The sequence below is a fragment of the Littorina saxatilis genome, linkage group LG1, assembly GCF_037325665.1.
Source record: "Littorina saxatilis isolate snail1 linkage group LG1, US_GU_Lsax_2.0, whole genome shotgun sequence".
Taxonomy (NCBI): Eukaryota; Metazoa; Mollusca; class Gastropoda; order Littorinimorpha; family Littorinidae; genus Littorina; species Littorina saxatilis.
The window spans coordinates 103,283,307-103,298,312 of NC_090245.1; the positions used below are offsets into that span (position 1 = coordinate 103,283,307).

General features: G+C 42.7%; 1 protein-coding gene across 1 annotated transcript in view; it reads left to right on the top strand.

Annotated features, from left to right (window-relative positions):
• Positions 1-15,006, top strand: part of LOC138958004 (uncharacterized) — a 292,556-nt gene that overhangs the window by 116,184 nt on the left and 161,366 nt on the right. Inside the window, exons 53-64 of the mRNA XM_070329034.1 lie at positions 280-414; positions 2,275-2,598; positions 3,137-3,304; positions 4,281-4,391; positions 6,787-6,969; positions 7,813-8,028; positions 9,375-9,656; positions 10,378-10,617; positions 10,954-11,220; positions 11,716-11,895; positions 13,046-13,153; positions 14,539-14,808. Coding sequence (XP_070185135.1) covers positions 280-414; positions 2,275-2,598; positions 3,137-3,304; positions 4,281-4,391; positions 6,787-6,969; positions 7,813-8,028; positions 9,375-9,656; positions 10,378-10,617; positions 10,954-11,220; positions 11,716-11,895; positions 13,046-13,153; positions 14,539-14,808 — 2,484 coding nt within the window. The remainder of the gene's footprint in view (positions 1-279; positions 415-2,274; positions 2,599-3,136; positions 3,305-4,280; positions 4,392-6,786; positions 6,970-7,812; positions 8,029-9,374; positions 9,657-10,377; positions 10,618-10,953; positions 11,221-11,715; positions 11,896-13,045; positions 13,154-14,538; positions 14,809-15,006) is intronic.

Sequence of the window (15,006 nt, forward strand, 5' to 3'; positions counted from 1 at the left end):
TGATTTCTGCTCTTAGATACTGGCATTAAGAAGAAACGAGACATGGAGATATTGGGTAGTTGTGTTTTGGGTCTGTTCTGGTCAAGAGAATTCTACACGGATGATACACAAACGCAACAATGTTCTTGTCTCAACTTAACCGTTTCTTGTTCAACAGACTTATTTGAACAGTGCTATGGAAAAAAAAAGAAAAGGAAAATCAAGTGTCATCTCGGGTCTTTGTTTCTCTTGCTGTAAATTCTGTCCTTGTTTGGTAGAATGAGTTTGTGTTTGTCACAGGCCCGTGTGATGTGGGTTACTACTGTGAGCGCAACGCCACCACTGCCACACCTATTGATGGAACGACGGGCAACATCTGTCCTGCAGGAACCTACTGTCCGATGGGCACAGCCACACCCATTCCCTGTGATGATGGTATGTGGGGTCAATTACAGTGGAACCCCCCTTTTGAGACCCCCCCAATTTAAGACTCCCTCTCTTTTAAGACCCTGTTTTTTCAGACTCTTTGTTCATAACCTCTGTAAATTTGCTCCCATTTTAAGACTCCCTCCTTTTTACATTTAGTCAAGTTTTGACTAAATGTTTTAGCATACAGGGGGGAATCGAGACGAGGGTCGTGGTGTGTGTGTGTGTGTGTGTGTGTGTGTGTGTGTGTGTGTGTGTGTGTGTGTGTGTGTGTGTGTGTGTGTGTGTGTGTGTGTGTGTGTGTAGAGCGATTCAGAGTAAACTACTGGACCGATCTTTATGAAATTTTTCATGAGAGTTCCTGGGTATGATATCCCCAAACGTTTTTTCAATTTTTTCGATAAATGTCTTTGATGACGTCATATCCGGCTTTTTGTAAAAGTTGAGGCGGCACTGTCACACCCTCATTTTTCAATAAAATTGATTGAAAATTTGGCCAAGCAATCTTCGACGAAGGCCGGACTTTGGTATTGCATTTCAGCTTGGAGGCTTAGAAATTAATGAATGACTTTGGTCATTAAAAATCTGAAAATTGTAATTAATTTTTTTTTAATAAAATGATCCAAATTTACGTTTATCTTATTCTTCATCATTTTCTGATTCCAAAAACATATAAATATGTTATATTCGGATTAAAAACAAGCTCTGAAAATTAAAAATATAAAAATTATGATTAAAATTGAATTTCCGAAATCGATTTAAAAACAATTTCATCTTATTCCTTGTCCGTTCCTGATTCCAAAAACATATAGATATGATATGTTTGGATTAAAAACACGTTCAGAAAGTTAAAAAGAATAGAGATATAGAAAAGCGTGCTATCCTCCTCAGCGCAACCGCTACCGCGCTTTTCTGGATTGTTAATTTCACTGCCTTTGCCACGAGCGGTGGACAGACGATGCTACGAGTGTACGGTCTTGCGGAAAAAATGCAATGCGTTCAATTTCATTCTGTGAGTTCGACTGAGCTTGACTAAATGTTGTATTTTCGCCTTACGCGACCTGTGATTTCCTCAGATTTTTGGAGGTCTTAAAAGGGGGGTTCCACTGTGTAGCAAAAAGGATCCTTGTGGTGTCTTGTTCCTTTCAAAAGATATTGTTTTAGACGGGCGCTGTGGCGGGGTGGTAAGACGTCGGCCTCTTAATCGGAGGGTCGAGGGTTTGAATCCTGGCCGCGGCCGCGGCCGCCTGGTGGGTTAAGAGTAGAGATTTTTCCGATCTCCCAGGTCAACTTATGTGCAGACCTGCTAGTGGCTTATCCCCCTTTGTGTGTACACGCAAGCACAAGACCAAGTGCGCACGAAAAAGATCCTGTAATCCATGTCAGAGTTTGGTGGGTTATAGAAACACGAAAATACCCAGCATGCTTCCTCCAAAAGCGGCGTATGGCTGCAAAAACACGAGTGTACGTGGGAGTTTCAGCCCACGAACGCAGAAGAAGAAGAAGAAGAAGATATTGTTTTAGTTGTGGTGCTTCTTTTTTTGTGGGTAATGTATTTGGACATCTTTTTCATGCTCTTGCCTGAACAGTTATTTGCACTGTACCCGTCCTCAGTACAGATATTATTCTAATCTGCTTTTACGTGGTGGATGTTCTTTGTTCTTCATTCTCTGTACCAAAGCAGTGCATGTTTTTGATATAGCCAACTTCTGTTGTTGTTGTTGATTGTAATATATATACTCTAGATTGTGTTTTGATTGTAATATGTACTCTAGATTGTGTGAGAAATGCTGGGAAAAGTCTTGTCACTGGCAGTAATGCATTTACCAGACCAAATCATGAAACAATTTTGCTTTCTTTTCAATTCAGGCACGTACATGAATCACACACTAGCTGGCTCCTGTGACCTCTGTCCTCCACGCTACTACTGCGTCAACAAGGATCGTGCCGACCCCTGCCCTCAAGGTCGTGTGTGTGAGGGCAGCACAGGCTTCAACATGACCCTATGCCCCAGTGGAACGTACAGCGATGTGGAATATCTCATGGACACTTCAGAGTGCAAGCCCTGTGACCCTGGGTCTTACTGTGACGTACCTGGTTTGACTGCGGTCAGTGGACCGTGCAGTGCTGGCTACTACTGCCAGTCAGGCGTGGACATTGCCGCTCCAAGCGGTGCCAACACTGGCTCTGGAGGTGAGATAGCAGATTTAATAATGTCAAGAAAAATTAAGTTATGGTCAGTTGTTTGGCTGTGTCACACCAACAACAAAAAAATGAAGCCTTAAACAAATTTGTATCTGAAACTGAGCGTCTGGAATTGACTGTACATTCAGGAATGAATTGAGACAGTTTTGTTTTAGCTTTCAAACAACTGAATTGTAGACTCACAGGATAGATTTCAAAATGTGTTGGAACTATAGAATGTGTCTCTAACTAACCTGAACTACCATGCTTCTGGAAACTACAGGTAGCATTAACATATACAGAATAATTTCTTTGTGTAATTTTTGTGAGGGGCTTAAAACTATTTTAGGATTAGCGCCACGTAAGTATTCTCATTATTATTATTATTATTATATACACTTTGGTGTTTGAAAGTGTGGGATTACGTCTGGGGAGAATCAAACCAAAGTTAATCGTAAAAGCCAAAACAACCACAAGAGAACAACAGCGATGGCATTTGGAAAAGGTAAAGCATGTTTGCTTTACTAGCCGTCCGTATTTGTTGCAGGAATCTGTCCTGAGGGACATTACTGCCCACAAGGAACGTCTGATCCTATTGGCTGCGCTGCTGGCACATACAATGATCTAACCAATCAGGCAGCATGTACCACCTGTGTTGCTGGCTACTACTGTTTGGCCAACTCGACCACCTATCTGAGTACACCATGTCCAAAGGGTAAGTGGGATGATATCAACAAAAATTATTGTGCATCTATGTTATGCTGAAAACCAAGCTTGATATATTGTATATTTAGGCTGTACTTTGAGCTTGTGAGTGCTTACTTTAGTTTTCTTCTCAGTTTCTTCTTCGTAAAGTTGAACCTGTCTATGACGGGCGCTGTGGCGTGGTGGTAAGATGTCGGCCTCCTAATCAGGAGGTCGTGAGTTCGAATCCCGGTCGCTGCCGCCTGGTGGGTTAAGAGTGGAGATTTTTCCGATCTCCCAGGTCAACTTATGTGCAGACCTGCTAGTGGCTTATCCCCCTTCGTGTGTACACGCAAGCACAAGACCAAGTGCGCACGGAAAAGATCCTGTAATCCATGTCAGAGTTCGGTGGGTTATAAAAACACGAAAATACCCAGCATGCTTCCTCCGAAAGCGGCGTATGGCTGCCTTGATGGCGGGGTAAAAACGGTCATACACGTAAAATTCCACTCGTGCAAAAACACGAGTGTACGTGGGAGTTTCAGCCCACGAACGCAGAAGAAGAAGAAGAACCTCTCTATAATGACCACCCAAGGGACCAACAAAAAGTTGTCCTCACAGACAGGTGGTCATTATGGACAAGTTATTTATGTAGGAAAGAACGTCAGTGGGGTTCCTCTGGGGTGGCTGTAATGGGTAGACGGGTCGTCATCAAGAGGTGGCCGCCAGGGCAGATTTGACTGTAGTAATAATAATAATAAATAACTTTTCTGTAGCACGAGTCCCATCAATTGGCTCCAGGCGCTTTATAATTTCATCTAAAACAAACCAGCACAAACTAAACGAGCATACAAAGCATACAAATAACTGAGTCAAAACAACAACAACCAAAACACTAAGCAAACTGGGCTTACATGACAGAAGATAGTTACACACACACACGTAGTAGCCATTAGTGGAGTTTGTGTCAAAGTTGGTGAGTGATGAGTGTAATCTCTATCTTTCAGGTGCCTATTGTCCCAGTGGCACGGAGTATGCCTACCAGAACCCATGCCCGGCTGGAACATACAATAACCTCACTCAGGGCAGCAGCATGTTCGACTGTCTCCCATGTCCAGGTTTCTTATCATTCCTTTCAATTAGTAGACTTTTGTTTGTTTGTTGCTTTTTTGGCTAGGTTGTCAAAGAAATTCAAGAATGGAGGTTAAGAATAAAGGCTGAGATGAATTGTCTGCATTCAGTTTTCATCAAGCAGAAACAAGGAAATCAATTTGCAGATTTCGGATCAAGAAGCATTTGTTTGTTTCAAATCGGTAATAACAATGAGCGGTTTTGCTGCTAGCATTGGTCACCTCCCTTGGCCCAAGGGAGAGAAGCGTCTTACCTCCCTGGCGCGAGCGCGACAGGACACGGGTGAAAATTCGCTTCTTTGCGATGTGTAAATCGGTACTTTTCTATTTAATTTCTGCAGCTTAGGTAACTGCGCCATGTGTAAAAGATGGGTAGCTTATGATTCGGACATACCTCGACACCACAAATTTAAAAAACAATGAAGACTATGCGCAGTTACCTAAGCTGCAGAATAAAATAGAAAAGTACCGATTTACACATCGCAAAGAAGCGAATTTTCACCCGTGTCCTGACGCGCTCGCGCCAGGGGAGGTAAGCAAGGCTAGCAGCAAAAGCGCTCATTACTACACACTAAATCCCTTCTGTATAACAAGAAATAAACTCCAGCTACATGTGTGTATGTGGGTGAGTTTAAGACCATATTAAACTGTGGATAAATTATTTCTTTTGCTGCCTGTAGTAACTCCCTTTAACAAGCAACAAACTATTCAATAAACAACAGAACAACAACAACAAACAAGTCGCGTAAGGCGAAAATACAATATTTAGTCAAGTAGCTGCCATTTTTCAGCAAGACCGTATACTCGAAGCATCGTCAGTCCACCGCTCATGGCAAAGGCAGTGAAATTGACAAGAAGAGCGGGGTAGTAGTTGCGCTAAGAAGGATAGCACGCTTTTCTGTACCTCTCTTTGTTTTAACTTTCTGAGCGTGTTTTTAATCCAAACATATCATATCTATATGTTTTTGGAATCAGGTACCGACAAGGAATAAGATGAAAGTGTTTTTAAATTGATTTCGACAATTTAATTTTGATAATAATTTTTATATATTTAATTTTCAGAGCTTGTTTTTAATCCAAATATAAGATATTTATATGTTTTTGGAATCAGAAAATGATGGAGAATAAGATGAACGTAAATTTGGATCGTTTTATAATTTTTTATTTTTTTTTTACAATTTTCCGATTTTTAATGACCAAAGTCATTAATTAATTTTTAAGCCACCAAGCTGAAATGCAATACCGAAGTCCGGGCTTCGTCGAAGATTACTTGACCAAAATTTCAACCAATTTGGTTGAAAAATGAGGGCGTGACAATGCCGCCTCAACTTTCACGAAAAGCCGGATATGACGTCATCAAAGACATTTATCAAAAAAATGAAAAAAACGTATGGGGATTTCATACCCAGGAACTCTCATGTCAAATTTCATAAAGATCGGTCCAGTAGTTTAGTCTGAATCGCTCTACACACACACACACACACACACACACACACACACACACACGCACATACACCACGACCCTCGTTTCGATTCCCCCTCGATGTTAAAATATTTAGTCAAAACTTGACTAAATATAAAAAGAAACAAACTATGTGTGTGTGTGGTGTACACCATGTCCAAAGGGTAAGTGGGATGATATCAACAAAAATCATTGTGCATCTATGTTATGCTGAAAACCAAGCTTGATATATTGTATATTTAGGCTGTACTTTGAGCTTGTGAGTGCTTACTTTAGTACATTAATACATCAAGGGCCCACTGCAAGTGTAAGTTGTCAATGCAGATAAATACGGGTAACGTATACACATATTTTCTGGTAGGGAACAGGTTAACCGTGATTTTGAACCTCGCGCCCCCTAATTGGCGTAGAGGCGCATCCCCCGGGTGGTGGATGGGGGAGCCTTCTCTACTAACTTCTGAGAGAAGGTCGCATCACTCTCGATGCCGTGAACCTAATTAGGATCTTTTTCTTGTTTCTTTATTTCTGCCTCCCCAAAGTCCTTTTACTTTCCTTTTCTCACCCATAAAATTCTTCACTTATTACCCTTGTTAAGTGGTTCTTGTATAGAATATAGTCAATGTTTGTAAAGATTTTAGTCAAGCAGTATGTAAGAAATGTTTAGTCCTTTGTGCTGGAAACTTGCATTCTCCCAGTAAGGTCATATATTGTACTACGTTGCAAGCCCCTGGAGCAATTTTTTGATTAGTGCTTTTGTGAACAAGAAACACTTAACAAGTGGCTCTATCCCATCTCCCCCCTTTCCCCTATCCCATCTCCCCCCTTTCCCTCGTCGCGATATAACCTTCGTGGTTGAAAACAACGTTAAACACCAAATAAAGAAAGAAAGAAAGTGATTTTGAAATCAACTCTTCATTGCAGGTGGGCAGTACTGTGCTGGAAATGGACTGCCGGAGCCAACAGGATACTGTTCCGCGGGTTGGTATTGTTCTGGCGGTGCCTTTGAAACGCAGCCCACCCCGGTTGTTAATACCACTGCCTCTAACTTCAGTCTCACCTGTCCCATCTACTCCCTCAACGAGACCGGAGGAGTCTGCTCACCTGGTGAGGGCATTCTGCTTTCAATGTGTCCTCTTTGTGGAATATTTTTGCTATTACTTTTTGCGTGTGTAGTGTGTTTTATGGAAGTTAATTGGGTGATTTTTTTCTGAACTAAGGTTGGAAACTATTGAGGAATCTTGATTAGTGAAAGCGTTTTGTGTGTGTCTGTCTCTCTGACTGTTTATATGTGCACATGTTTGCATAGCTCTCTGTCTCTGTCTATATGTGCACATGTTTGCGTGTGTGTGTGTAGTTTGTATTATATGTGTGTGTGTGTGTGTAGTTTATGGACTTGTTTGTAAATCAGTAAAATTCCCGAAGAGAGAAATAGTTATATAGATCAGTGTGCAGTTTCAGAAACCAATAATGAAAAACATACTCCACTCGGTCCATTCTGTGTAAATGAAACTAAAGTCCAGATGCATATTTCAAACAATATCTCAGCAAAAACCTTTAAAGAATACACTAGTTCTTCTTCTTCTTCGTTCATGGGCTTAGACTCCCACGTAGACTCGTGTTTTTGCACGAGTGGAATTTTACGTGTATGACCGTTTTTACCCCGCCATTTAGGCAGCCATACGCCGCTTTCGGAGGAATACACTAGTTCAAACTTGTACCTCAAATATTCTTCTTCTTCTCCTTCATGGGCTGAAACTCCCACGTTTTTACGTGTATGGTTGATTTTACCGGGACATTCAAACAGCCATACTCCGCTTTTGGGGGAAGCATGCTGGGTATTTTCGTGTTTCAATAACCAACCAAACTCTGACATGGATTACAGGATCCTTTCTGTGTGCACTTGGTCTTCCCGTGCTGAACCTCAAATTTATTTCTATTGCGTTCCAGGAGCATACTGTCCTACGGGCAGCTCGGCCCCCCAGCCTTGCCCCCTCGGTCAGTACTGTGACGGCTACTCTCTGTCCACACCCACTGGGGACTGCACTGCTGGATACTTCTGTAACGGAAGTGCACAGCTGGCTGACCCTTCGCCTTGTGCCGCTGGCTACTACTGTGAGCAGGGCACCACTGCACAGGCTCCGTGTCCTCCTGGAACCTTTGCCAGTAAGTGTTTGCTTTGGATTACAGTGGAACCCCCCTTTTAAGACCCCCAAATTCAAGACTACCTGCTTTTTAAGACCTTCTTTTCTCAGACTTTCTGTTCATAACCTCTGTAAAATTACCCCCATTTTAAGACTCCCATCCTTTTTAAGACCCGATTTTCTCAGATTTTTGGAGGTCTTAAAAGGGGGGTTCCACTGTATCAGATTTTACCAGCATGTGTTTGGCCTAGCATATGGTATTTCGCTGGTATGTGCTTGTTTAAGATAGTAATATTTTACCAGTTTGTGTTTGCTTTAGATTGTCAGGTTTTACCAGCATGTGTTTGTCCTAGCATATGATATTTCACTGGTATGTGCTTGTCTTAGATTGTGGTATTTTACCAGTAAGTGTTTGGTTTAGATTATGAGGTTTTACCAGCATGTGTTTGGCCTAGCATATGATATTTCGCTGGTATACGCTTATCTTAGATTGGGATATTTTACCAGAATGTGTTTGGCTTAGATTGCCATTTATTTGCTTGCCTAAGATTGTAACATTTCACGTGTATGTATTTGGCTTAAACTGCAATCTCATGGATGGAATTACAATAATAATACTTGTGAAAATTATTGCCGTTCTGTTTGGAGTTCAATATTAGTCATTCACTCTCTCTCTTTGGGTCTTGGGGTTCATTGATACAGTGACCGGTACGGTTGGCCTAGTGGTAAGGCGTCCGCCCCGTGATCGGGAGGTCGTGGGTTCGAACCCCGGCCGGGTCATACCTAAGACTTTAAAATTGGCAATCTAGTGGCTGCTCCGCCTGGCGTCTGGCATTATGGGGTTAGTGCTAGGACTGGTTGGTCCGGTGTCAGAATAATGTGACTGGGTGAGACATGAAGCCTGTACTGCGACTTCTGTCTTGTGTGTGGCGCACGTTATATGTCAAAGCAGCACCGCCCTGATATGGCCCTTCATGGTCGGCTGGGCGTTAAGCAAACAAACAAACAAAAATTGATACAGTGACACCTTTGCTTTTTGCCGTCTCATTTTGTGGTTTTCTCAATGAGCGCTTCTGGGGTGATAACGCGAGACAACTCCTGTGATCTTGCCGCGAGGTGGCGCCAGTTACCAGCTGAAAGAAAGAAGGGGCATAACCTCACCAGAACCGACCATTGTCTGTTTACCGTATAAAATGCATGACTTACACACAAACTGTTACCAAACCGATATGCTATTTGGGACCAATGCAAGTTTTTTTCCTTTCTCATGTGTTCTTGCCGCGAGGTGGCGCCAGTTACCAGCCAAAAGATAGAGGGGGCATAACCTCACCAGAACCGCCCATTCAAAGACCTTTTGTCTGTCAACAGATTTCACTGGTGCTGCCAACATCTCGGACTGTCTCTCCTGCACAGCTGGCTACCACTGTAACGCCTATGGACTTGACAATCCTAGTGGTCAGTGCGACGCAGGCTACTTCTGTCCCGGTGGTCAAGACTCTCCTCGGCCCACAGATCTGGCCTGCAGCCCTGGTCACTTCTGCTCTGTGGGCAGTCACAATCAGACAGGATGTCCATCTGGAACGTACCAACCACACTGGGCGCAGGACAACTGTGATTCCTGTCCTGCTGGCTTCTACTGTGAAGCCTTTGGTCAGTGGATGATTTGTGATCATATCCTTCATTTCAGCCTTTTCCTCCGAAAGCGGCGTATGGCTGCCTAAATGGCGGGGTAAAAACGGTCATACACGTAAAAGCCGTGGGAGTTTCAGCCCATGAACGAACAAACAAACAAACAAACAAACAAACAAACAAACAATTTCAGCCTTTATTATCCCAAAACAGGTAGACTGCTAAGGTTCTAAAATTCAGAATCAAAAAAGAAATGTAGGTTATTGGAACGTTTTATTATTGACATATTGTAAAGGTAATGTTTTGTTTTGTCAATCATTAAACCTTCAAATAACCTAAGATTCTTGTTCTTTGATTCCAGCCTTAATGAGTCTGCTCTTTGTGTCTGTGTGGTATGCTTCACCCCCCCCCCCCCTCTTTTTGCATCTGGTTGCATGTCAGATTCTTCTGTTGGAAAGTGAATGTATCACTGTGATCAGTATTTTTTTTTTAGAACAGCAAGTAGTCATAAATTAGAAAGATAACAAATTTGGAGGATGAACAAGGGTTTAAAATGAATCTTTTTGTGAAAATGAATGAAAACTGTTAAAATGTTTGTAATTAAAAATTAATTAATCTTAAAAGTTCTCTTGCGTGTATGTTAAACCTCTTGTGAACAATTTCACTGACGAAAAAGTAGCAGTTAGTTTGACTGTTCTGTGAGCGAGGTGGTTAGTTTTTTTTTCAACTCTGCATCTTCCAGGTGACTACGAAGACTTAGACGCAGTCAACATGACCACTTCAGGCAACTTCTCAGGCCGTTATCGTAGCTACCGAGGCGTTTCCGTGCCAACAGACTGCCCAGGAGGCTCCTACTGTCCAACATCCACAGAATCAGGCACACAGTACCTGTGTCCTGCTGGTTCCTATAGCAACAAGACTGGACTGTCAGCAGCATCTCAGTGCACACCTTGTGATCCTGGCTACTACTGTGCTGGAGAAGGTAAGATGTGGTTACCACAACAACCATAGAAGATTCAAGTGGAAATGTCCAAGGATCTCTTTCATAAACTGAGAAAAGAGAACGTTTGTTGCATGTTATGTTGCACAGTTGAACCTGCCTTGCGATCACCTCTCGGTAACGACCACCTGCCCATTGCGATCACCTCTCGGTAACGACCACCTGCCCATTGCGATCATCCCAAAGAATACACAATACATTTTTGTTGAATTTTGTTTTTCCTGTTTCTGTTACCCTTTATTTTATTATTTTTGGATGTTCATTTTTTTCATTACTTTATGCTGTATTTTATTTCATTTTATTTATCGTTTCTCACAGGCAACACAGTACCGTCAGCCCCTTGCTCCCCTGGCTACTACTGCATGCAGGGTGCCTACAACTCCACACCCACCGATGGCACAACCGGTGACGTCTGTCCTGCGGGCCGCTACTGTCTTGAGGGTAGCCCTGTGGGAACCCAGTGTCTTGTGGGAACCTTCAGCAACAGGCAGGGGCTCCACAACAGTTCCGAGTGCGATGCCTGCACCCCTGGCTACTACTGTGGCCAGACTGGACTGACCGCCGAGACTGCAAAATGCTGGGCTGGTCAGTGGTGTTTTTTTGTGTGGGTTAGGTGGGTAGGGACGGCGGGTGGTTCTGTTTGTACAGTGGAACCCCCCTTTTAAGACCCCTCACTTTAAGACTCCCAACATTTTAAGACTTTCTGTTCATAACCTCTGTAAATTTACCTCCATGTTAAGACCACCCCCCCCTTTTTAAGACCTGATTTTCTCAGATTTTTTTAGCTCTTAAAATGAGGGTTCTTCTTCTTCTTCTTAAGTTCGTGAGGAAATCCCTGTACTGGGCAACTACCACTGTGCTAAGGTTGATGGAGTTTGACGTTGATTCCAACAATGAAGAATAAAGGATTGTTGTGCTTTGACTCATTGTAATAATATGTATCTGCTCAAATTTACCTCCATTTTAAGACTCCCTCCTTATTAAGACCTCATTTTCTCAGATTTTTGAAGGTCTTAAAAGGGGGGTTCCACTGTACTGTTACAACTTTGTTTAATGCAATGTTTTTTGTCCCTTGTCCAGGATTTTACTGCAGCTTGGGATCACAGGAGCCAGGGCCTGTGGGAAAGACGGATGGAGATGTTTGCTACGCTGGCCACTACTGCAACAACGGCACGGCTGTTCCAACGCCCTGTCCCTCGGGCACATACCTGGACACCACAGGGGCTGGCGACATCACGGACTGTCTGCCCTGTAGCCCAGGTCAGTAGAATAGATTTTTGTTTTGTTTAGGTGTTTGTTTTCTCGTTAATAAAATAATAAGAATGCATAATATTTATAAAGCGCATGTATCCAGGGTGTAAACTCTGCTCAAAACGCTGTACAATTATTGGGGGGAAAAAACAATAACATAACATTATTTACAGTGCAATCACACACATATCAATGTATAACAGACATTGCACTATAATACATTATCACTAACACACTCGCACACACGCACTATAATACACATTGAAGTTGTGGTTCTGATTTCTGAGTGTGTTTCTTCTTCTTCTTCTGCGTTCGTGGGCTGAAACTCCCACGTACACTCGTGTTTTTTTGCACGAGTGGAATTTTACGTGTATGACCGTTTTTTACCCCGCCATTTAGGCAGCCATACGCCGTTTTCGGAGGAAGCATGCTGGGTATTTTCGTGTTTCTATAACCCACCGAACTCTGACATGGATTACAGGATCTTTTTCGTGCGCACTTGGTCTTGTGCTTGCGTGTACACACGGGGGTGTTCGGACAGCGAGGAGAGTCTGCACACAAAATTGACTCTGAGAAATAAATCTCTCGCCGAACGTGGGGACGAACTCACGCTGACAGCGGCCAACTGGATACAAATCTAGCGCGCTACCGACTGAGCTACATCCCCGCCCTGAGTGTGTTTAACGTTGCACGTCGACAGCGAATAGCACCTCTCCAGAACCCACTCCTTCACACACTTTATCCTCTAATTGCAGAATATCGGTTTCTCATGCCTCTGTGGTTATGTGCATCCAGATTAATCTCAGCCCCTCTATACATGCATGATGGCTAACCCTGTCTGTGCAACCTGGCAAAGGTGAAGAAAACATGAACCAACTTCCCCTTTCCTTTTTAAGGTTGCTTCTTGCATCTTTGAGTTTGAGCTTGATGGTGTTTGAAATTGCTGCAAGTTTTCTCCTCACATTGCAGAGGCTAACACCTGTCCTTTCCTGTAAGTTTGGTATACTTTTTTCTTGCTTGGCTACTGACTAAAATCTACAATTCGGTACTTTCATCATACCATCCTAAAGAAGGCAGTTTATTGCTGCCGAAAGAACGAACCAAACCTGGTTTCCTGTTGTGTCCTCTTTTTGTTAAAATCTACAATTTCTGTTTTCAGGTTACTACTGTGAAAGCACCGGTATGACCAACGTGACAGGTCCCTGTTCTGATGGCTACTTCTGCACAGCAGGAGCTAACATTACCACACCCACTGATGGAACCACAGGTGAGGCTTGTGATAAGGCCAACAACAAAAAATAGTCTGTTTACGGTAGGGTCGGTAGGTCGGTATTTTTTATTTATTTTTTTTCTCCAAAAAAACATATTTTTCAGTTATTTTGCCAAAAAACAGACTTTTATTTTAAATTTTTATTTTTATTTTTATTTTTATTTTTTTATCTTTTTTTTATCCAAATGCCAATAAAAAGTATAGGGTCGCGCGAAAAAATAGGGTCGGTCGGGATACCGTAAACAGACTGTTTTTTTTTTCCCTAAGATTCTGTTACTTTGCGTCTTATCACCTCATCGCCCTGTGCTCACTCTTTCAAATAGATAAAAGAAAAGGGAAGGAAATCACGAAGCTGAAATGATTGAGGAGGAGAAGGTTAAAAACCAAGTAAAGAAGAAGAAACTGTATTGATTAAGGAGAAGAAGTACAGAGGCCAAGGAGAAGAAGTGCAGAGGCCAAGGAGAAGAAGTGCAGAGGCCAAGGAGAAGAAGTACAGAGGCCAAGGAGGAGAAGTACAGAGGCCAAGGAGGAGAAGTACAGAGGCCAAGGAGAAGAAGTACAGAGGCCAAGGAGGAGAAGTACAGAGGCCAAGGAGAAGAAGTACAGAGGCCAAGGAGAAGTACAGAGGTCAAGGAGAAGAAGTACAGAGGCCAAGGAGAAGAAGTACAGAGGCCAAGGAGAAGAAGTACAGAGGCCAAGGAGAAGAAGTGCAGAGGCCAAGGAGAAGAAGTGCAGAGGCCAAGGAGAAGAAGTACAGAGGCCAAGGAGGAGAAGTACAGAGGCCAAGGAGGAGAAGTACAGAGGCCGTTGTTCACTTTGTGTGCGCAAGTTCAGAAAATGAAGTGGATGTGATTAACAAACAAAAAAACATTGCATAGAAGATGGGGTTCGCAGCTTCTGTTGATCTGGGAGACAGGCTCAGTTCAGATTATATGTTGTCATCTGATGCTTTTGGGGTTCTTCTTCTTCTTCGTTCATTGGCTGAAACTCACATGTACAGATATGGGTAACATTTACCGCTTTTGACTTTCGCCATGGAGGCTTAAAAGACATGAGTGGGTTTTTACGTGTATGACCGTTTTTACCCCGCCATTTAGGCAGCCATACGCCGCTTTCGAGGGAGGTTTTGGGGTTTATTTGCTGACTTTTGTTATTGCTGGAACTGTAGAAAAGGGGATAGTTTGTAAGAGATCTGATACAAAGGGAAGTAAGCGCTCTAAAATGCATACGACATCTGTGATAGAGTAAGTGAGAGTTATTCAGAACCATTCTCCTGGCACCTGAGAGAATAAGAAGCATTGAAATGAACAAGCGACTTTCATCCTCAACAAACTTTTTTTGATAGTTTGTAAGTGAATAATTTACTCTGTCTGTGCCCACAGGTGACATCTGTCCAGCTGGATTTTACTGCACTGTGGGAACTGCGACTCCCTCTCCCTGCGAGAACGGCACCTTCATGAACCACACAGGAGCGTCCAGTTGTTACACCTGTCCCGCTGGCTACTACTGCGTCAACAGGGACCGTGCTGATATCTGTCGCCAAGGTTACTACTGTCCCACCGGCACCGGCGCTGATTTGCAGCCTTGCCCCATTGGAACGTTTGGCAACACCACTGGCCTGTCCGATGTTTCCCACTGCACACAGTGCACAGGTAAAATAATAATAGTAATAATAATAAAGGTATTTATAAGGTAAGATAATAATAGTAATAATAATAAAGGTATTTATAAGGTAAGATAATAATAGTAATAATAATAAAGGTGTCAATATAACACTTACCTCGACAGTACTATTCTTGCACATTATCTATTATAGGCCGAAAAAATTGGACAAAACGCTGAGTGGGTAC